Raw genomic sequence first — 22,867 nt, 5'->3', positions numbered from 1 at the left:
GCTGGATCAGATCCATCTAGTCCAGCACTCTGTTCACACAGTGGCCAACCAGCTATCGGCCAGGGACCAACAAGCAGGACATGGTGCAACAGCACCCTCCCACCCATGTTCCCCTGCAACTGGTGCACACAGGCTTACTGCCTCAAATACTGGAGATCGCACACAACCATCAGGACTAGTAGCCATTGATAGCCTTTGCCTCCAGGAATTTATCCAACCCCCTTTTAAAGCCATCCAAATTGGTGGCCATCACTACATCTTGTGGTAGTGAGTCCCATAATTTAACTATTTATTTATTTATTATTTATTTTTATTTATTTATTACATTTCTATACCGCCCAATAGCCGAAGCTCTCTGGGCGGTTCACAAACTACGCTCTGTGTGAAGAAGTACTTCCTTTTATTTGTCCTTGATCTCCCACCAAACAGCTTCATGGGATGACCCTGGGTTCTAGTATTTTGAGAGAGGGAGAAAAATGTCTCCCTATCCGCATTCTCCATACCATGCATAATTTTGTACACTTCTATCACGTCTCCCCTTAGCCTCCTTTTTTCCAAGCTAAACAATCCCAGTTGATGTAACCTTCCCTCATAGGAGAGATGCTCCAGCCCCTTAATCATTTTAGTTGCGCTTTTCTGCACTTTTTCCAGCTCTATAATATCCTTTCTTAGTGTGGTGACGAGAACTGTACTTAGTATTCTAAGTGTGGTCTCACCATAGATTTGTATAAGGACAGTATGATACTGGCCATTTTATTCACAATTCCTTTTCATATAATGCCTAACATGGAGTTTGCCTTCTTTACAGCAGTCACCCACTGGGTGAACATTTTCATCAAGCTGTCCACCACCATCCCAACATGCATAGGCTTGTGCCCTTATTCTCTTTAGCAGTGTTTAAACCAAACATTTTTTCTTTATGGGGACTTATTTTAAAAACACAAAGATTGAATGAAGGAAGTTTTTTTTTCTTAGATTTTTGTTTGTTTGTTTGTTTTAGTACATTTCACGTTTATAATCATATGCCAATATCTTGATACACTTTATTCCAGGCAAGTCTCCTTAGTTCACTAAATGTGATACTCAATATACTTTATGACTGCCGTCCAAAGAGGCATGTGAATGGTCCATGCACACAAGAAAAGTCCCTTGCAGGAGGACTTCCACCAATTCACTCACGCTGATCTTTAAATGTACTTATATATCATGATTCATATGATATTCATGTTTTTACTGTTTATCTGGTTCTTAGCAATTTACTCAAATGAATAGTTAAATCAATAACAATTCTCAAGACCTGTTTGCTCATGTTAAATGTGATATGGGTTGACTGTATCCATTCCAGACTGACATGGGCTTACAGTGATGTGATTGTTTATATTGTGTTTTTAATTTGTATTTGTATTTTATTTTATTTTTATAAACCACTCTTCATCTACTAAAGATCCCAGGGTGTTGTACACAGCATTTTAAAAAAATACAATATAAAAAACGTAATGACAAATTAAAGAACAAAAAAAATCATCAACTCTTCAAACAGCAAATTAAAAAAAATAAACGTATAACGATCAAGTTTTTCAAAAATACATTTTTTAATGTTAAAATATATTTTAAAATGTTAAAATATTCTGTTAATTTGGTTTCAAAAACAAAACCAATCATATCTCTTTTCGGAGAGCATTCCTAATTCAGGGTGCCACCCCATACAAGCCTTCTCCTTTGTAAATTAACAGTATATTTTTCCCACTGAGAAATGGTACTTAGAGAAGGGCCTCCTCTGAGGATGTTAATGTACAGATAAGATAAGGAAGGAGGCACTCCTTCAGATTTTTGGGCCCCAAATCCTTTAGGGCTTTAAAGCTGATAACCAGCAATTCAGATTGGCCGAGGAAGTGAAAACAGAGCCAGTGTAATTTCTTAAAAATTGGTGTAATAGGGCTCTATTGAGATGATCCAGTCATAATTCTTGCTGCTATCTTCAGGACATTTGAACCTTTCCACCTCATGGTTCAACCTATGTTTTACCGAGCCTGTGCAGATGACAATGAAAGGAAAATGGGAAAGGCATGTTGGTGTGGATTTAGTTGAACATAGTGCAGCAATCGCACACAAACTTTTTCCGTTCATCGCAATCTCAGATCAGCCCAGATGCATTCAGTGCCTTGAATGGCCATGAGAATTGGTCCTCCTGAATTTAGCATAGCTTGTCCTGCATACATTGCATTGTAGCAGAAGCCAAACCATGGTCTTACAGTCACATTCATACCCGCCTAGATGCAGTCAGTCACTCCATGGGATTCAAGTGCACCAGAGGTGTATGTGAATAGAAGCTAATTCATTCATTGCAATGGCAAGGAAAGCTCTGCATACACATCCCAATTGAAGTGAATGGTACAACTCACGCTTAATTTCATGTATATGTTGGGATGAGTGATGCTAAACTTCCTTCAGAAATGGGCCACGGATTACGAGTATTTTCAGGGAATTCTACCAACAACAACAAAACCATTTTGGTGGCATTAAAACCATAAAAGCTTTGTGGACAGCTGTTCTATCCATTTCTGGAAGAAATGCTCAATATTTATGCAACTGCTATATTTCTTATTCCATGGGAAGGTAAGTATCTACTTTTTACACACAGTAGAAGCCAAGGTGATAAAATAACTGGTTTTTGTCATGCAGCAAGGTGAATACTGGGAAACAATCATTCTGAATACTGGTTTCCCATTTTTCTCTTCGCAACACTAACACTGAGCATTAACACATAGCTAAGATAATAATTATGTGTCTTATTAATAACATTTTATTAACATGACATGAGTATTGCAGATACAAAGTAGAAAATAAACATGTCCAGAGGTTGAAACAGCTGTGAAGGAGGATCTTGACAAGTGCATGTGAAAGAAAGCATGAAAAAGCCAAGCAACTAATATAGTTTTGAAAGAGCTACAAGCTATGGCATGGTGACTGCACTACTGTTTTAATTACTAAATCCAACAGTGTGGGTCACACCTCTCCTTTATATACCCCCCAGCAACCCAATTCACTGAGTGAAAATGATGGCCAGCCCCGAAGACAACTCACAAACTACCTGGAGGTAAAGTGGCAGACAAAAGAGTGACGAGCAAAACAGTAGCACTTGATAAATACGCAGGATCCTGCTCTCTGCTACCTGGAGTCCATATTTAAGTATAAAAACCACATCACATCTGACAATACATTACACAAATGAATTTACAGAATCTAATGTTGGGATTTCTGTACATGATGGACTGTAGGCTGGGCTGCTAAAAACAGGTGATTTTGCTCCATGCCTATGATCTGAAGGATCTCTGATCAACTGATAAGCGTGTAAGCAGAATCCAAGGATCCCCTTTTGCTGGCAAGAGGCACTTACGCTTGTGCAAGAGAGATTCCCCTGTCCTGCAGGAGCAGTTTGTGGGAATGTAGGGAGAAAGGGCTGTAACATTGAGGACCCTCATTGCACGAGCAGAACTCCATTCCTGGCTCTCTGGAAGCTGCACGTTGACCTTTATCTCTAAAACTTGGCAGATGGGGCAGCACAGCAACAACTAAAAAGAGTCCCCCAGCTCTACATGCTTAATTTCTGAAAATGCTCGAAACAGGCAAAATTTGGGATCCTGAAATTAATTTACATTACTAGTATATCACAGTATGGAATCATTAAAAAAATGCTTCTATGGATCATAAAAAAGGCGGAGAGGAGATTGCTAGTCTCACAAAGGCAGACATTCATCTTCTGGAGCAACCTAAACAATCCAGAATATGGTAGGTGGCACCAGCAGAGAGAAATTGCATGGCAGGAAGTTACTAGGAGGACAATCAGCTCCTGATTAAAGGCATGCAGAAGACCCAAAGCACATGATCCCAAGGTCTCTAGCCAGTGTGACCAGTGAAGGTGGGCATTCCTTTGCACATTACAAATATGGCAATGTCTGATTATGAGGGGAAAACCCTGCAAGGAACTCCATCCTAAAGAAAATTATGTTGGAAATAATTCATATTGTGAGCTGGCATGTTCTGACTCTATTTAAGGCCGTTCCTGATGCGCTGGCAGATGGAAGAACAGTACAGAATCCTTCATAAACTTATCTAACGCTGTAGGAAATAATTTTATAATTGCTGTGCACTTTCAGCACTTTAGCTAAGGACCATCTGTTTCAGGCATTTATGCATTTCCACACACCAGAACAAAAGCAGAATTCACATAAAATTAAAGGAAAAGCTGTTTTTATGTCTGATGCAGATAGAGTGTCCAGCTGAACAAAATGGCTTCAGTGTGTCTGAGACAAAAGAGAACGAAAAAAATATGAGAAGATAGTGTATTATGAAATATCATGTGAGAATATCAGAGTGATAAATTGAAGTTGTAAGGTCCATTGCACCGAGAAGTTGCTTACTGTAGTTATAATAATAGCATGCAGTACCATATGTATTCTGTTACATAGGAACAGGTTTTAAAGCTGTTAACAGTTTTTTTAAAAATCTAACGAGGCTAGCTGGAACTCAGATACATGTTAATTATTCAAACACCTCGTCTCTCCACTCATCACTAATCTAAATAATATTTCCCTTGCTAGCTTTGCTTCCTTCCTAGCTTTTCCCTTTCAAGGTCACTCATCATTACTTCAATACTTACCACCAAATGGTACTTGTTTGCTAACTGTTTTTAAATTACGCAAACTGACCTTTAAATTGAAGTTATCTAGTTGCTGATTTCATAATCCAAGAGAAATTTGATTTTCATCCACTTTTGTCACTTATATAAATGGATGATGGTGTAGTGGGTAGCTTATTGTGTGCTGCCAATTTCTCTGTATCACTAAGATCTTCTGTGGTGCCTGTACTCATTTTGGGTACCATGTTCATCCCAAGAACTCTTCTAACAATTTGAGAAAATGCAGAGAAGAGCTACAGGCAAAATGTCAAGTTTCCTTAGATTCCAATACTGGCAAGAGCTTGTTTTGTGTTTTTCAAATTTTCTCAGAGTCTGGAAGAAGAGGTTGGACCGAAAGGAGATTCCTTTCCTCTGCTAGAAGGAGGCTCCTTTCAGCTGAAGAAGAGAGCCTTTGGATCCAATATTAGGGGATTTATACATAAAAGCAAGTCAGCAAGTACTGAGGAAAGCTGGTCTTATGCTAGAAGACAGACGATAAGGGGGAAGGAGGTCATGGCTGGAATGCTATTCATTTCTAGCCCACATCACCAGATTTTGCTGATTGGCCCAGAAAATGGTATTGAAGTCACATGAATCAGTTCTACTGCTGAAGCTATACAGATCTACAGTGCAATCATTTACATGTCTACTTAGCAGTAAGTCCTAATGGGACTCAATCCCTAAGTAACAGTATATCAGATTGCAGCCCTAGATGTGTAAGATGCCCGTTTGGGAAATATCTTTTGAGCTATATATAAGCCACACTGGGAATTTGGAGAAGAACCAGGTATATATACACACACTTTACAGACAGGTGAGGAAGCTCATGCTGACCATTTTATATAGCCATCTTTTCCATGGATTATGGCAAGCATTGATTGTGGTTTGTTTTGACACAGTGTGAATGGGAATCTGACATATTCTCAATTAGCTGTCATTTTATCAGCTGTTATGCAGTAATATTTGACATTTGTCTACAAAATATGTGTATTTCAGTTGTAACACATAAATTAATGTGGACATTCAGTCATGTTACAATTCAAATAGATCGTTTCCAGAACAAATGCTGGCAAATGTAGTTATTTTTACATACAGTTAAATACCCAATGGAATGCACATTCCATTAGATAGATGTGGCAGCTCATGCTTTGGATCTGGTGTTTTCAACCAGGCAAGATAATGGTGACCTGGTGTGGAGGGGAACTTCACTAACTTGCTTATCTTAGTCATTGACCACTTCGTAATAGATGGTGTATTGTATCTACTGCAATGGTCTGCCATCAGAGGCCAACAGAATCTAATAGATTGTTGAATGTTCTCAAGGTGTTTTCCTGTCAAAGGTCTAATCCAGACTTCCCCAGCCTGGTACCCTCCAGATGTTTTGAATGACAACTCCATACATTCCTGACCATTGGCCATGCTGACGACCTGATGGGAGTTGAAGTCCAAAACATCTTGTTGGCATCAGCCTGGGAAGACTGGTCTAGTCTTACTGTGGAATGCTGAGATGACAGGCAGTTGGCACAATACTCCCTTTTCCACAGTGCAGGCTCCCTGAGAGCTGAGGGCAATGAAGCAGGCTGGGAAATGACTGGAGTACAGGTGGCAAAAGACTTGCAGCTAATATGACCGAATTTCAGTAGGAGTTCATTATCAAGCCTAAAGTGTAGCAGTGATGATGAAGAAAGAATATCCTTCCACTACTACTGCATCCTTTGAGTGTTGTCCAGCCAGTTGCAAATATCCCTTTCTTGGTCAAGATGTTCTAGTAGATGGTGGCCATGCAACTCCCAAGGTCTTTTAGGTAAAACAGGTTATTTTCAGTCTGGTTTTAGAACTAGTGTCAGCCTAGAAACTGCCTTGGTTGTCCTGATGGAGATCTCTCTTGGGAAAAAGATGCAGGGAGTGTGACCCTATTGATTTTCCTAGACCTTTCAGGGGACTTCATCCATGGCATCCTTTTGGACCAGTTCTGTGAGTTATGAATTGGAGGCATAGTGCTATTGTGGTTCCACTGCTAGGCAGGACCTACACTACTGCTTTAAAATGGTTTATAACCATAGTGGCAACTGTTGGGGCCCAGGCCACACTCCACATACAGTTTTCAAACATTTTCAAAGTGTCATATCCTGCTTGGTGTAGATCTGACCCTAGCTGCTGGGGTTATTTTTAGAAGATAGCGCTGAGGGTCTGTTGTATAATCCATGGCATTTTTGCAATGGGGTCTCTCAGGATTCCATCTAGGGCCACATATTTTTTGACAGCTACATGAAACCACTGGAAAAGCGCTTTGGGGTGAAGTGTCACCAAGATTCTGATTACACCTGGCCTACAGATGTCTACATCTTAGTACGGTCATCTGCGGAGGAAGGCCTTTGCAGTGCCAGGCAGTGTGCCCCCTGCCAGTGGTGGAGCCAAGAGCTGATATCTGTTCCCCATTATTCATGTGATGCCCTTTCACACACATAATGCATGAAGTGGCTTCAGTTACAAGACTGATTTACTGGTGTTGGACAAGCCATCAAGTCTAGGCTATCTAACAGACTTTGGTTTGAATGAAATCAAATGCCTGTGAGAAAAGGCAGCATACACATCTTTGGGAGTATGCTCAACAGGCTTCCTAGCTGAGCTGACAGAGGTGGTCTCAGGTGTGCTGCTGACATGGTTCTGGGGAATGTCAGCATTCATGCTGAGTGCGCTTGTCCATGGCCGCTCAGGATTTTATGGCCTTCATGACAACCATGGGACTAAACCCGTACCATCAGCCCAATGCATGTAGTGGGGCATACTCTAGACCTGGTTTTATCAACTGGATATGGAGATCTGAAGGTGGGAGACTTTGCATCAGTACCTTTGTCATAGTCAGATCATTGCCTGCTGAGGTTTAGACTGAAAGCAGCTTTTCCCCTGTGCAGGGGTGGGGGAAGCTATTAAGATGGTCTGTGAGAAAAGGCAGCATACACATCTTTGGGAGAAAACGTGATAGTGGGAGAATAATAAAAACATGCATGTTCCTTTCACACATCCATGTCATGTGTGAATTCATTCATCTTTTTTTTAATGTGATATCCATTTAGGAAAAGTCTCTTATGTGAAAAAGGTTTTAGAACACCAGTTAATCCACGATATGCAAGTGAGTCTCCTCTGCAGAACTTTCTAATATTAAGTAACTGATCTCTGTAATCCATTAATGGAAACGACAGAGTTTGTCCTTGGAGACTAATGTTTCAAAAGAGTCAATATTTGGGCTTCAAAGACCTGATTTGTAATAGAGCATTTGCCAAGGTATCAAATCATTGAGAGGAGACCTTTGAATCCAATGTATTACTTTTCTGACAATGATTTTTTAATATTGATTTTTGCGTTTCTAATGTGTGTGTTTTAAGTTTCCATTTTTAAATCTACACTTGCATACAGTAAGGCTTGTAACTAGAAGATAAACTGTTTTAAAAGGGGAAATGGATGGACATAGTTTTGTCCATATAGTTGCAGTCCCTTGCCAGATTGTCTTTCAGAGTTTTGATCCTAGAGGACTTCTGTAGGGAGGAGACAGAAAACAGAAGATTATTTTCATCTGAGGTTTGTCTGCAGTGGTCTCCTTACAAGATACAAAACTAGTCTTGCCACAGTCTGTCAAACTGCATATGCCTTTCCCAATCTATGCCCTCCAGAAGTGTTGGACTAAAATTCCCATCATCTTCAGCCAGGCTGCTTATGTTTGAACAAATACCTCTATAACTTCTGTAGAATGTATAGCAAGCCCACAATGAGTTCAAGTAATTATGATTTCTTCAGAATTACATAAGGATTTGTTTTATTGGGACAGCAATCCTCTTTAGGTAATGTGTGAGTGGAGGCTGAATTGGCTTGTGTCCAGTTTTGTGTGATTCTTCCCTCCTTCAATGTATGAATCAGCCCAAAAAATAGAAGTAATGCAAGTTCAAAGGGGATTATTATGTAGGCTTTCAGTTCCACTGATATGGTGCATGTGAATGAAATGGGAACAAATATGAATGTGATGGATAGAGGAGATTATATTAGATAAGTAAATGGCAAGTAACACATAGCAGTGAATCATATTTTGTAACAAGACAGGTATACAGAGAACTGCAACAGTTAAAAAGGCAGTGAAAGAATTGATACCTGATCATGTCCTTGGCCCCTTTCCATTGACAGCCTTTTATAACAGGCAGACTGTATACAGTATCACTGCCTGTTTCCTATAGCAGTTACTTGTTCACAGCAACTGCATTTATTTGAAACATTTTTCTCTATGCAGGAGCTTAAAATTCAGCTGAATTCCTGCTTGGCATATACCATTGATACTCTGAAGGCCAAGCTAAATGTGATGTTAAATGTGTCTTTGCATTTAACACAGAGTGTTGTGGTTTTTAAAATGCAAATAGCATCATCTCGGGAAGAGAAGGCTGATCATTCTCATAATCCCAACAGTGAAAAACGGGATTTAACCTTTCATCCCCTGCTGCAGTCCTGGTAAAAACTGGTCCTCCAAAGCTGCTATTTCCTATTTAGTGCCAATTGGGGATTTCTTTCCAAATGGCAGCTTCAAATGAACTATTTTCTCAAGATCACAGCAGAGAGAGAGATGCAACCAGGTGATAAGTGTTGTCCACGTGGATGTGTAATTCTTACCCAGTCCCTCAGCCACATGGGCTATAGAATAATAACTTCCACACAATTTCGAACTGCTTCTGATTGGAACCCCCTTTTTGCATCAGTAACAATGTAACATTGTTCCAACATTTAAGTTAATGTTAGGATTTCATTCTTTCCTTTAATATGAAAGTCTATAGACGGGGAATAATAAGGACTGAAATACCAAAGAAAATGAATTTCTATTTGGTTCTGTCTGTAAGGTCAGTAAGCCAGCTACTTAAATAGAACTAAGGCCAGGATCCATATAACATATTGTTTTTGAAATGTAGTGGAGTTTCAAATAATTTTGTTATATGTTATGTCAACTGTTCAAAGAAAAAACATCAAAAATTCCACTGGGGAAGCATATGCCCTGTTTGTGCAGCTCTTTGGATTCTGGCTTAAGTATCCAAAATATTCTAGAAGCAAGGGTCAGTTGTTATTTTGTGGAACAGTGTTCCTCCATATGATGGAAAGTAAATTTCTGCACTGGCATTGTCTTAGGTATTCATAATTTGCCATAAAATATTTTAGATAGATATTAAATAGATAAATAATATAATATATGCCCCCATTGTTTCATATTTAGATTGGTTGACATGGGAAGAGAGTTTATAGTCTATTAGCCTTAGTTTAGTCTTTTACAGACAGAAGCAGCATTTGCAGCTGACTTTAACATGTTAGATAAAATTTATATCTGGTTGTTCTTGCTGTTCTTTTTTTTTGGGGGGGGGAGCATGATTAGAGGTCTGTATATAGTACTGTTTAATATATGCACTCATCCCTCTATGGAGAGTTAGTTGTATCACAATTATGTGAATCCAGATTGCTCTGGCAACCAAGTTATATGCATGGTGGCACACAGGAACATTATTTTCCTTTAGTGTAGGATTGGGGGACCTGTGTCCTTCCAGAAGTTGTTGGACCCAAATTCCTATTGTTTATTTATTTTATTTACAATAATTATATATCACTCCCCATTCAAAATTTTGGAGCGGTGTACAAGATAAAATAAAACAGAATAAAACACCTTAAAATAGGTTTTTAAAAGAAACAAAGTGAAAAGTGAATTATCTTTGCTGATTGGCCATGTTGGCTCAGGCTCATGAGTGCTGGAGTCCAACACCATGGGAGGGACCAGAGTTTCCCAAACCCTGCTTTTAAGCATCACCTTAGCAGCCATCTAATTTCCACCAATAGAACTCATTCATATTTGTCATGCCTCAAAAGATTGTTTTGAATACAGCAGCTTTTCTACATGGTGCTAATTTCTTTGTTCCAATCTGCCAACTGCTTAGATCTGTACAAATTGTGCCTCTAAAAAGATTTGGAAATAAATCCTTTTGCACTTATGTCTGCAGTAATAAATAAGTACAACCCCCCCAACTATCTTCGCCCCCCCCTTTACCCATAAATTTGGAATCACATGACTCTAACCAAGTGTATGTCGTATTTCCTTCCCTACTGAGCAGATTTGTAGGAGTTATTTATCACAGAAACCTTAGGGGAAAAACACTATGTTCACTGGCGAGAGCTGAGATGCATTGGACATGCTACAGTCTGGTTCGATGAAGATCAGCTGTTCTTTTCCTTTTTTCCTAAAGCTGTTTGCTTTACACCTTTCATTCCGGTTGCTGACTATAAAAGCTTTTCATGCCGTCAGTCAGGCTCTTGCTTGGAGATAACATGGCTGAAAATAGCATTATATTAGGAATGCCAGGCGGGAGGAGGAGAGTCTTAAAACACTGGCATTGTCAAAAAGGAAGCCTGCAATCTTCACTCATCTGCTGACTCTTTTCTAATTGCATTGTTATTGAGTTCAGTTTATGTGATCAATTGCATTCAGCAGTCTGTAAACTACCACATATCAAGGTAATTGGTAAACAGAACATATCTGTCATGTTTTGAGTTGTGAGCCTAATCTGTGCTTGGAAGGAGCATTGTGTAGAATATGCTGTCACAGATTTCGTTTTCCCCTTGCTAAGAAAAAAGACTTTTGAAAAACAACATGAAATCTGGAGTTCAATCAGATTAAAAGTTTGTGCATGAAAATGTAAGTGAAAGAACTTAAATCACAATTTGTAAAGGCAAATGAATTAAAAGTTTGTGTGTGAGAATGTAAGTGAAAGAACTCAAATCACAATTTGTAAAGGCAAATGAATGCATTTTTCTGTCCAAGCCCTGCTGCACTAAAAACCCATTTCACCACGATGGACCTGTAGGTTCTCAAATGCAGTGATGTGTCATACCTATGTATTTACCTGTGTAGAATGACATCACAGACCCAGGGCAGCTTTAATTCAGAACACAATAGAGCTCAAATGCAGCAGTAAGAGTTTGTCATTTATCACTGTACTGTGTATCGACCTCGATGTCCTCAATGTCTAAAATTGGTGATTGTAAATCACTTGGAGCCCTCTAGTGGTAATTGCATTTAAACCTTTCACCAGATTTAGCTTTAGGATGTGGCAAAGCTAAAGAAAATGCATCATTTCAATTACCTTGTGGGCCTTAGGACAGAATGGCCAAGTCCACATTTGCGCTCTGCATTTAATTAATATTGATGGCACACTTCATAAACGTTGGTTCCTAAATGCATATTTCATGTTCAATGGTAAGTAGCTTATTTTACTTATTTAGATGTATAGCTTGCCCCCATCTCAAAGGCTTATTATGAACAATCTATAAGATGGTGTTATCCTTCTTTTAGGTATACATTCCAAGCAGAGTGGCCATAGTGCTTCAGAATATGGATCTCCAGAACTGAAGACATCCAGCCTACAACTAAATCCATTACTGCAAAGGCCAAACAGTATTTTGATGCTAGTGGTATCCAGGATTTATTGTTTGAAAACATTTCTATATGTAAGAATTGGAAATGTCCTTATTATTTATTCCTAATTACAGTTTTCCAATTGTGAAATGCTTATTCATAGAAAGCATATATAAAAGGGGGGAAAGAAAAGAAAAATGCATTAACAACTCAGTGTTACAGAATTAGAGTTTAGAATATCTGACATCCTCAAAGTAATATTTCCAGTATTTTATCTAGAATACTGTGGTCTGTTTCAAAAAGTGCATGCTCTGTTTTCAACGATTTGCTCCTGTCCCATTTATAATTTGGTGTCGAAAGCATTTTTCTCATTAACTATGTTTTATATTAGAAATAATTATAATGAATGTTTATTTGCCATGAAAGGCAGCCTTATGTATTTCTTTGACGCTGTATTCCCAGTTATAAAGTTTTTTGTGTTTTGTTATGTTAAACCACTGGGGTGAGGCAGGGGAGGTTTGTTAGACTTAATGTACATCATCGCAAGAAAATGTTTCTGGGGAATCGTGAGACTGGGAAGATGGTTGGTCCAAGGGCACCAACAATTGTCTTCTGTGACAATAACGCTTGAGTCTCATTGATTTATCACTGTGGAGCTGTATGGCAATGGTGAACTTATTTGTGCCTAAGTATTTTTATATAGTTACAAATTAAAATGGTAACTTTATAAAACAAAGCGATATAGTGTCTATAGCAGCCTCCCAAAATGTGGTGCTCCCCAGATTTTTGAAGTTCAGTTCCTCACTTTTGGCCAAGTTAGTTGGGTTGATGGCAGTTGAAGCCCAAAATATCCCCAGAGCACCAGGTTGAAGAAAGCTGGTTTTGAGGGTCAAGGATTCCAAGGTAGATCTTTGAATGTAAATGAGACCATACCTAAACGAAAGTTCTTTGAAGATTATCTCTCATAAGGCTTGCACTATAGGCAGAGTTCTGTAGGATCACTAGGGTCATATAATTTTCAAAAATATTCTAAAATGAAGTCATTTGAGAAGTTCTATACTCTCAGCTAAGTTTACTTGTATTAAAAAGCATGCCATAGTCAGTGGAACAAATGACACCACACACATCCAACTTGACTACACAATATCTGTTTGTTAGCCATGAATGAACAGTGATAGAAATTATTTCAAGCAAGCTGAGTAATAATTTGAAACAGAAGTATAAAATAATTGATCTTTCATTACAGAAGTTATGTTTTGTAAAATTTAGTACTCAGAAAAATGAGAGGTGATTTGTGAATTATGGAGTTAAAGATAACATTTTACGAAGTTGCAGAAATATCTTGGAACACTTTTTTATCGGACGCAAAATTATTTCATTTTTCTTCATGACCATCAAAAATATTCCGCAGAAAAATGTTTGCAAAGAGAATTCCACTTGATAGTTGTTTGAATTTATCATTGTTTTCACACTTTGTAAACACCCAAGTACTTGTGCCAGTACCTTGCTAAAAGTTCACTATGATGATTATTCTAGAGTAAGGTTTTCTTTCTTGGAACTAATCAGACAGGACAAATTGCATGGTTCCATCCCACACCCATATCATCCTTGAGGATTAAGGATTAATTGGGAAGGAACTACTTAGTTGTATCCTGCCTGCATAGTTCTGAAGTGTATGTGGAACCATGTTAAAGGAATGTGTTTCCCAAATCAGGAGTATGAGGAAAAAATACTTTCCATGGAAACACAAACAAATCTCATTACAATCTCTTTAGCTCGCTGAGGTATTTGTAAATGTAGCTTCTGTTGTACTTAGTTCATCGTGTCACCTGAGAGATAATATATACTATACCTCTAATTAATATCCTACCTGTTTTTCAATTGCCACTTTGTTAAGTGAGAGCTAAATAGGTTATTGTTCCCACATTTAAAACCACAGTGAATCAGTAATTGTTTTACAGACTTTAAAATTCAAGGTGAGATAAACAGCTCTGTAAATGTAATATACTTTTGTGAAATGGATTTATTAATATATAATGAAAATTTTACTGGCCCTTATGTCTGGGCATCTAAATGCAATGAAAGGATATTGTCCATGTCAAACTTTTGTGCAAGAAAAGCAATAAATATGTAATATGATTAGAAGCTACAAAATTATATGCAAATAAACAGAGTGATGTTAAAATATTGGGGTGTTTTGATATCGTAGTTTAACTCTAGATAGATATTACTGATGCATATCAGAAAATTTAAGCAAAAAAACCCCACTTGACATCAACAGAAGAAATTTAGGATTTTTGAATAATCATAATATTTTATGCTCAGAAACATAGCAGAAGTTTCCATCGGCTTTACAAGGTTGCCAGATCTCAATTCTAGCTTCAAGTTGCTGTTTTGCTGAGATTGAGATTTTCAAAGTATGTGTCTGCTAATATACAGATGCTTAGAAAACAACTCCTGGGCACCCTAAAAATGGGGAAAATATTTGCAAGCAGAGCTTACATTACTATGCTTGGTGTCCTAAATACATATTTCATGTTCAAATGTGCATTTTGATGTAGATAGTGTACATTAAGGATGCAACCCTAAGTGTAGTGAGTCCTATTAAACAAAGTAGGACTTGCTTCATGCTATGTAAACATGGCGAGTGCCAGCCAGAGAATATACCTTTGCATTAGTTTCTAGTTGTAGCATCAACTATGGACTGACAGACACTGGAAATCATCAACAGGGCTTGGAGCACTGTGTTAATGCCCTCTGCTGTCTATTCCCACCTCCATTTTTTTTAAGGCAGGGATGCTCATAACAAAAATTCTTACATTCAGAAAAGCCAAGCCTCTTGGATGGCAACTGGGAGCTGCCGCAGACATTACTGCAGCTGGCTTATCTGCTGTCAGAACATTTCATGCAAGTGCTCTACTTGTGTGAGCAGTCTAATCATAAATGAATAATTGAGACCCTCCTCTTCGAATTCCTTCTGCTCTCACAAGAGTGGACTGTTTGTAAGAGCAGTTATTTTCATGGATATGTCAGCTGCAATGTGACAGTGTAAAGTCTGTTCTCATGAGATGTTTTGTTCCACAGCACAGTGGGATGCCAGGTTTGAGGGTGTCATGGGCAAGATGCCTTCTGCCCCCCCCCCCCATCAAAGCACCATCCAGGTACCCTTCCCAACTAGTTCACCAAGTGGTGCAGGACCTAGCACTTCTCTTTTCAGTGCAAGAATTTATTTTTTATTTTTTTTAAAAAAAATGCCAACATTAGCCCACAGAATCCAGCATTGGATCAACCATGTTCGATGCTCACTGCTAGGCCTGTATGTCTCAGTTCTAAGGCACATCCATACATGCAGACAATCTCAAGTTCAAGCCTTGGCATTTCCAGTTAAAAGATACAGAGAGCAGGTGATTGGGGCGGGGGAACTTTCCCTTGGGAATCTGGAAAGGCATTGCACTCAATATTGGGATGAAGAAATTGTCTTGAGCTGGCATAAGGCACCTTCCTGTGTAACCTATAGATGCTCAGATTACAAATTGTCACCCATTACGTAAGGTATCAAGGGCTTAAATCCATCTTTCCCTTCCAAAATGTTCACAAGTGGTGGTCCTGTCCTTTCCTACTTGCACGTTTCTGAAAGGCAGGTGAAAAAATGAAACATGCAGGCATTTGATGCAGCAAGTGTGTACTTGTGCCAAAGAACTAAACAGACTTAGACTTTCTAACACATACTAGAGTAGGAAGCATAAATGTATCAGTCATGTTTATGAAGTAGGGATTTCAACCCAGGCACAAGATCAGCGCTGTGCCCTGTTGGCAACCATTTCTTCACATTATATTGTCAACATATGCTTAGTATGGAGGGTGAAGGAATGTTTTTCTTGGGTCTTGCAATTTCAGTGAATATATGTTAAGGTGGGCTTTTAAGGGCTTGTTAGTATAGCATAAGAAAGAACGGGGCAAGTAGGAGTACCAACATTACATCAGGGGTTAGAAACCTTAAGGTATAGAAGCTTGTTACTTGGAGTAGGGCAAGTGTGGTTTGATAAGATTTTCTGCATTAGTCATAATAGTTGTGCACTTGTTCCACCAGTGAGTATTTCTTATAAGAGAACTAGGTGACTAGTCAAGAGTTATAGAAAGCTAGAGCTGTGGTTTAGGAAATCCCTGTCTAGAAGAAAAGAGAAGTAAACCAAGCAATTGACAACATGAAAAGCAGAAGTGATGTCCAGTTTAGGCATAAACAAGTATGTCAGAAAGGATGAGACATTCTGAGAAGATGATAGTCAAAACTGTTGATGATAACCTCTAAATTAGATTACTGCAATGCACTCTACATGGGGCTGCCTTTGAAGACAGTTCGGAAGCTTCAGCTTGTGCAGATTGATAACCAGGACCAGAAGGTTCGAGCATATAAGACCCACTCTTGCCCGCTTGCATTGGCTGCCTGTACGTTTCCGAGCCCAATTCAAGGTGCTGGTTTAAACCTATAAAGCTGGCTTGGGACCACAACACCTGATGGAACACCTTTCCCAACATGAACCTACCCAAACACTACGTTCAACATCTATGGTCCTCCTCTGGGTGCCTACTTCGAGGGACGCTTGGAGGGTGGCAACAAGAGAGAGGGCCTTCTCTGTGGTGGCCCCCAGCTGTGGAACAATCTCCCTCACGAGGCCTGCCTGGTGCCGACATTGTCATCTTCTCTGCTCCAGGTCAAGACTTTTCTCTTCTCCCAAGCATTTAGCAATATGTAATGAGCCCTGGGTCTGTTTTTTGGCTCATTGTTTGTAAAGTTGTTATAGTGGTTTTAAATGTATGTGTATTTTGCATGTTTTTGTGGTTTTTAATTTTTGTATATTGTTTTTAAGAGTTTTTATCTTATGTGAACCTCCCAGAGAGCTTCGGCTATGGGACGGTATATAAATGAAATAAATAAATAAATAAATATAAATGATGTGGACCAAGGAACTTAGATAATTTAAAATAAATTAATATGTATTAGGAAGGAGGTCTCTGGCTTTGAGAAGGGTTTGTAAGTCTGAACACAGAGGAGGAAGATGTCTTTCCTTTCCCTCAGACATGAGATTCAGGATATTGCTCTGAACCTAGTATGTAGGCTTTGGTGACTCCTTGGTTTTGCCTGAGAGAGATGGAAATCCCTTTGCAGAGAAAGAGCTCCTTTGCAGAGTCAGTATGAATGGTGCAGAATTTGTGAGTATACAGCTACTAGATTTATGAGTATGCCATTTTGTTTTGCATGGTGAAAGGTTGGTGATCATGTTAAACTTTGTCTTTTCTTTAATAAAATACATTTAATTTTAAAGTAGATGTTTGAAGTTCTAAGTATAATCTGGGTGAATCCTCAGGTGCACCTGCACCTATGACACTTGGGCCAAACTGAGGCTATTTGAGATGGGTGTGGCTGAGTTATTAATAGCTGGGACCCTGGAATGTTAAACGTTTAGTTTCCCCCTACAAGGAGAAAAACCTGGATTCAAGTTCTGTCTTCTTCCAAGTAGTTGACAGTACACCTTTTGGTCAGCTAGGCATGCTCAGATAGTCACGAGTCTCACTGCTGTGGGCAGGGCAGGGACCTCATCTCTTTGATGAGGAAATTTGCTGGAAATATTACAGCTCGAAAGCTAGAAATTGCTGCATGGTAGGACTCATCTCCAGAAGTAGAGCCATAGCCAATTTTATGTAATGCAGGTAGTCGGAAAACTCCTTCCTCCAAATGAGAGTGATTATACGTGTTAAGATAAGGCTGGGCTATGACCAAAATCTTCACACTGGATTGCATGACACTATCACGTTCAGGATAGATTGCCGCTGTGCTCTGTAGTCTGGGCTTCCTTTGAAATTAATTCAGAGTTGTGGCAGCCTATTTGCTTCAGGCCTTGCTCCCAAGAAATACATTAAACTGTCTTGCTTCTAATGTAAAAAGTGATCAGATTTAAAATTCCTCTCTTTATTTTTTTTTTCTTTTCAGTTGATGTCTAGAAATTAATGGCACTGAATTAACAAATGAATGGTTCTCTCAGGGCTTCTTCCTGTTAGCCCAGGAATTGTAGTGCCTGAGGTACAGTTTTTAGATTTAAAAACAAAACAAAACAAGTATTAATTTATTAATAGTTTTAAATACTGCTGAACAAATTTAAGCATGCAACAGTCCTTGTGCTCTCACCCTTTGGTTTGTGCCAAAGGCTCACACCTTTGACCAACCCCAAACTTTGAATAGTATCTGGATGGGAGGGAAATGAAACAGTCTGAATGCGAGACGCCTCAGGTAAAAACAGGTGACCAAACGCACCCTCCAGCCAACCCTCCTCCATATGGGAAGTGCACACATAGTTCACAGAGGAGTCAGGCAAGATCCCAAAGCTCACCTCAGAGTAATGCCTCAAGAGTGACCCAAAATGTTCTGGATCCCTAAAGTCACTCATACAGGAAACGAGAACTCTCCTTGTTGCTCGCCTGGCGTTGTGTTTCCTAAGACCTCCGCCTTCTTCGGAGAAAATAATGAGGTCTGCTAAGTAATCCACAAAGTTTTATTCTAGCAATAAACATCTCTTCCCACCTGAAGGGAGTCTAATCTCTAGGAACTTTCCTCTAGGCAAAACTATGCAAAACTAAGCAAGACAATTGTCTTTTCAAAAAGAATGGAAAGCCCTTTCCCAAAACGTGTTAACTTCAGAGAGACTGGTTGTGATGCAGCTTCTGATGACATGCCAGCCGGGCTGATTTTTACCTTCCTTTAGTCCTGCCCGTTTTAGTCTGCGGCGTATTCTAAGATTGGCTAACCTCTCTGTGGCCTCCGCTTATGAAGAATACTGGCTTCCCACTGACTGTGTGTTGTTTACCCTTGAGGAGATAAGCTCTGGAGAAAGTTCATTCCCAGCTGGTGAAGAGCCCGTGAGAGCTGCCTCTCCCACTGGTAAAATCTGGCATGTTTCTGGCGCTGTCTCCTCTACTTCAGAGTCTGATTCTGACTGATCACCTGAAACACCTTCCCCCAACCCAAGAGGAGCAGGGCTAGACATGACACCAGGCAGGATATGGTCAATGGTATATAAATTTAGATGAGGATGAGGATGAGGATGATGACGTTGTAGAAGGGTAGTGAGATCGTACTGCTGGCCTAGCCACCGACATCCTGCTTGTTATCGGCATGTTCCCTGGACATCCGCACATTGGTGTAGATATTTGTATGTGACTTCTTCATGGAAGTTCCAGTCGTGTGGAAGCTCATCTCTGAGGAGTTGCTCAAGCATAGTCTTATCCTGAGAAGGCGTCTAAGAGGCATGGCCAGTGTTCGTGGTGCAGCGGACAGCATGCTCCTGCTCCACCTGTAGGTTCTACATGTGGAGAATGCCTGAATAGTGTTATAATCCCATCCACATGCAGGCTGCGTGATGTAACCACATGGGCGGAACCAACATATGGCAAAGACCTATGTAATTGGCCATGCCAATGTGGTTGCATTTGTCAGACTCAGAATCTGCATGTGGGGTTGGACTTGATGGTCTTATAGGTCCCTTCCAACTCTATTATTCTGTGATTCTATGAAATAAGTGGCTCCCACTAAAATTGGGCTGTGTGTAAAGAGGGCCTTAGACTTGTATAGTGCAAACCATGGATTTGTCAGGGGATGGGATTATAGTCCAATGGTTTCCAAAATAAGACAATTGAGTCAGAACTGACTCTGCCCTTTCTTTGTTTGATGGGGGGGGGGGGAGGATTTGCTCCTGCAGTACATTATCACCAGCTGTGACAAAGACAACAGGTATTTTAAGACTATTTCCTCCGCCTTTTTTTCCCTGGGCTTATGCGAATTAAAGTGTTTGTCTTGTTTGGCTATGACTTACTAACATGATTTTCAGCTGAGCAGATTGCCAAGTTAATTACAGAGCTCATTTCTTTTGGACGTGAGCCTGGCTTTGGGGCGCTGGGCTTACTTGAAAACATTATATGGAAACCTTTATTTTTGCCAACCACCGTTAGAAGAGAGAGAGCAGGCTCCTTCACAGCACTCCTGAAGTGCCATGTCCCCCATGCTTATATTCAGGCATCTATGCATATTCATGACTTCTGCTTCCTGAGGCTACTTTAGACAACAACCCCCAGTTCATCTGTATAAAAATATGCCTTTTGAAAGCTGGCAAAGGATAGTGACTATGGGTCAAATGACATGTTATGTCAAAAAGAGGAGCACATAACTCTGTGTCTGCTCTTCTCTCTCTCTCTCTCTCTCTCTCTCTCTCTCTCTCTCTCTCTCTCTCTCTCTCTCTCTCTCTCTCCTTAAAATAAGTACCCAATCTGGATCAGAACCATAGTATCTGGGGAAAGGATGTTGAATCCTTTCCCACCACGATTGTGTCAAAGGTTCCCCTCCCACCTGACACACACACATGCATGCCCCAATATGGGTTAGGGGGAAAGTTCCCATTTGCACCAATGGGAGCTTTCCCCCCCCCCAACCCTAATTGGTGTAGAGTTGCAGAAGACAGGAAAGAATTAAGCCTCCCCTCCCTCTGTATGGCAGTACAGATCCAGTTCACATACCCAAAAAACACATATGGAGGTACACACTATAACATACTGACCTGGTTCAGATGATCATTGTAAGCCAAATTAGCCATGGTGGCTTGTTTAAACCACAATGCAATTTGTACAATCACCCACCCAGGAATGGCTTGTTGTGTTATCTAAACCCAGATGGCATGGCTTGTTAGAAGGAAAGACAACCCTCAAATAACCCATCAGCTATGTTTCCCTCTCAAACAAGCCTAGGTTTGGACTTCACAAGACACACCCTGGCAGGTCATTATAGAAATTGCAGCCAGCATGCACTGTGGCTTAAATAAGCCACCATGGCTTGTTTTAGCCTGCGATGATTGTGTGAATCGGCCCAATGTGTAATTTGACCCTGAAAGAATGAATGGTGAATCAAGAAGTCCCCAATATAAATCTTGACTCTATCACAGGTTCATTAGCAGGCTGGTAGCACCACACAGCATCCTCAGGTGGCTGCCAAGATCCCAGCACTTTGGCAAGGCCCACTGCTGATGCCTGCATTTAAAACGGGTGCAGAGCCTCAGGCATAGGGAGTCAAATCCAGCCTTCTAGGGTTCCCTTTGCTCCAACCACCAATGCTTTGGTGGTTTCCCAACATTTTTGCAGCCCCCCCCCCCCTTTTCAAAGGTTGAAATGTCTCCTCTAAGGCTTAGTTACTGATAATAAGAGCTTTAAGCTAAACTATCCTGTTATCCTGTTATTGTTGGGGGGCTGCCCCCTTTTGCCTTTGGGCCTGTCCCCACAGAAATGTGGGCCCAAAAAAAACTTCTCAAAAATGGAATTTGGCCCAGAAAGTGGTTCTGTGCCCCTGCTTTTAAATAATATTTGCTTTGTCCTGGTGAGTGCCAGGTGGTTGAGTCTGGAGTAGGCCACCATTTTAATTTCTTACAATGCCCTTAACATAGCCTGCCAGACAGTCCCACTGATGTAGAAAGGGACCCACCGTAGGGCATTTTGACAAAGCACTCCTCCAGAGCTGATCCTAGTCCTTAAGCAGGCAAGGCTGTCTCATACTCAACCCCCATCTGTGATACAGGGTAATAGTTGTGAAGGACAAGGGTGCAAATCTGTGCCTTTAACTTTGCTGTTGCTGTGGGGTTGTAAAATCTGCCCCTATGCCTGATCTATGGTTTATTGTTTCAAACTGGCTGTGCCAGGTTCTGGTGGCTGCCAGCCAAGGTCATCTTTGCCTTGAGTCAGTTCGACTCCCACTGGCACCTGGAGATTATCAGGGTGGTGGACAAAGTAACGGGATTCAGCTGTGGGAACAAGAGGTGGCTTGGGAGGGGGTGGGCAAGAGCCCGAGAAGGGCACTGGTTGGTCTGTGAAGGTCATGGGACCGAGGGTCCCAAAAAGAGATAAAAACTCTATGAAGAAGGCCCTCCATTTTTCTTGGAGATGCGGCCGTATGTCAAGTGGGAAGATCAGGTCCGTGGCAACCAGGAGGGGGTTGCCTGGGGTTAGAAAGGTTTTTTTTTAATGTTTTAACGTGTGTGGGTACTCTGGAGAAGGCCAGCCATCATTTTGGCTGGGTGTGGGGACATATGACTGTTTCTTGGGGTAATGGCTAAGTATTAGAGCTATCCCTCACCTCCTCTCCTCGCTCTCCCCTTTTCCACATCTTCCCTTCCCTTTCCCTATTCTTTCCCTTCCTTTGTCTTAGGAGGCTGTTTTATCAACCAAGGCCTTACATGGTAGGTTTTAGTGATTGCAGTAAAATTGCTTTGGTCCCTGAATGTGTGTCTGTGTATTATTCCCATGAACATCTGGCTCGTTCTGGTTGTGGACAAGGCAGGGAGGTGGGTTGTTTGGGAGTTTAGGACGTTTGGTCCAAGAGCCTACCTTGCAGGGTTGTCAGGTGGATCCTGACTTCTTCTACAATAATGACCTACCGTATGAGGTTGTTTGTAAAGATTACAACTATTTATTTACTCCTTTACATACAGTATTTTTATACCTCCCATCAACATTTTTACGCCTCCCAAGATAATGGAGGAGCTCTTTGTAAGTGTTAGACAAATGCTATGAATCATCATCATCATCATCATCATCATCATCATCATCATCATTTATTGTATGGCCACAGACCTATTAGAAGAATGCTATGTATTATTATTTCTTCTCCCAACCTGGCATTGCCTTCCACCGCAACCCTATCTGTTTTGAGATGAACATTGGCCACAAAT

The 22,867-nt window shown here is 40.3% G+C and overlaps 1 protein-coding gene across 3 annotated transcripts in view; it reads left to right on the top strand.

The window, feature by feature from the left end:
• GBE1 (1,4-alpha-glucan branching enzyme 1) overlaps nt 1–22,867 on the top strand; it is a 216,902-nt gene that overhangs the window by 176,784 nt on the left and 17,251 nt on the right. Inside the window, exons 16-17 of one of the 3 annotated variants that reach the window (XR_010025475.1) lie at nt 3,035–3,097; nt 12,045–12,199. Coding sequence is in view for 2 of the 3 variants with exons in the window: in XM_063126767.1 (XP_062982837.1) it covers nt 3,035–3,097; nt 12,045–12,101 (120 nt within the window). In the remaining variant the exon portion in view is untranslated. Of the gene's footprint in view, nt 1–3,034; nt 3,098–12,044; nt 17,431–22,867 lie in introns of those variants that run through there. The other 2 variants (XM_063126767.1, XM_063126768.1) reach the window with 2 other exon arrangements.

This window comes from Elgaria multicarinata, chromosome 5, assembly GCF_023053635.1.
Source record: "Elgaria multicarinata webbii isolate HBS135686 ecotype San Diego chromosome 5, rElgMul1.1.pri, whole genome shotgun sequence".
NCBI classification, from domain to species: Eukaryota; Metazoa; Chordata; class Lepidosauria; order Squamata; family Anguidae; genus Elgaria; species Elgaria multicarinata.
Note: the sequence above shows the minus strand (reverse complement) of the source record. Positions and strands in the feature narration are given on the sequence as shown.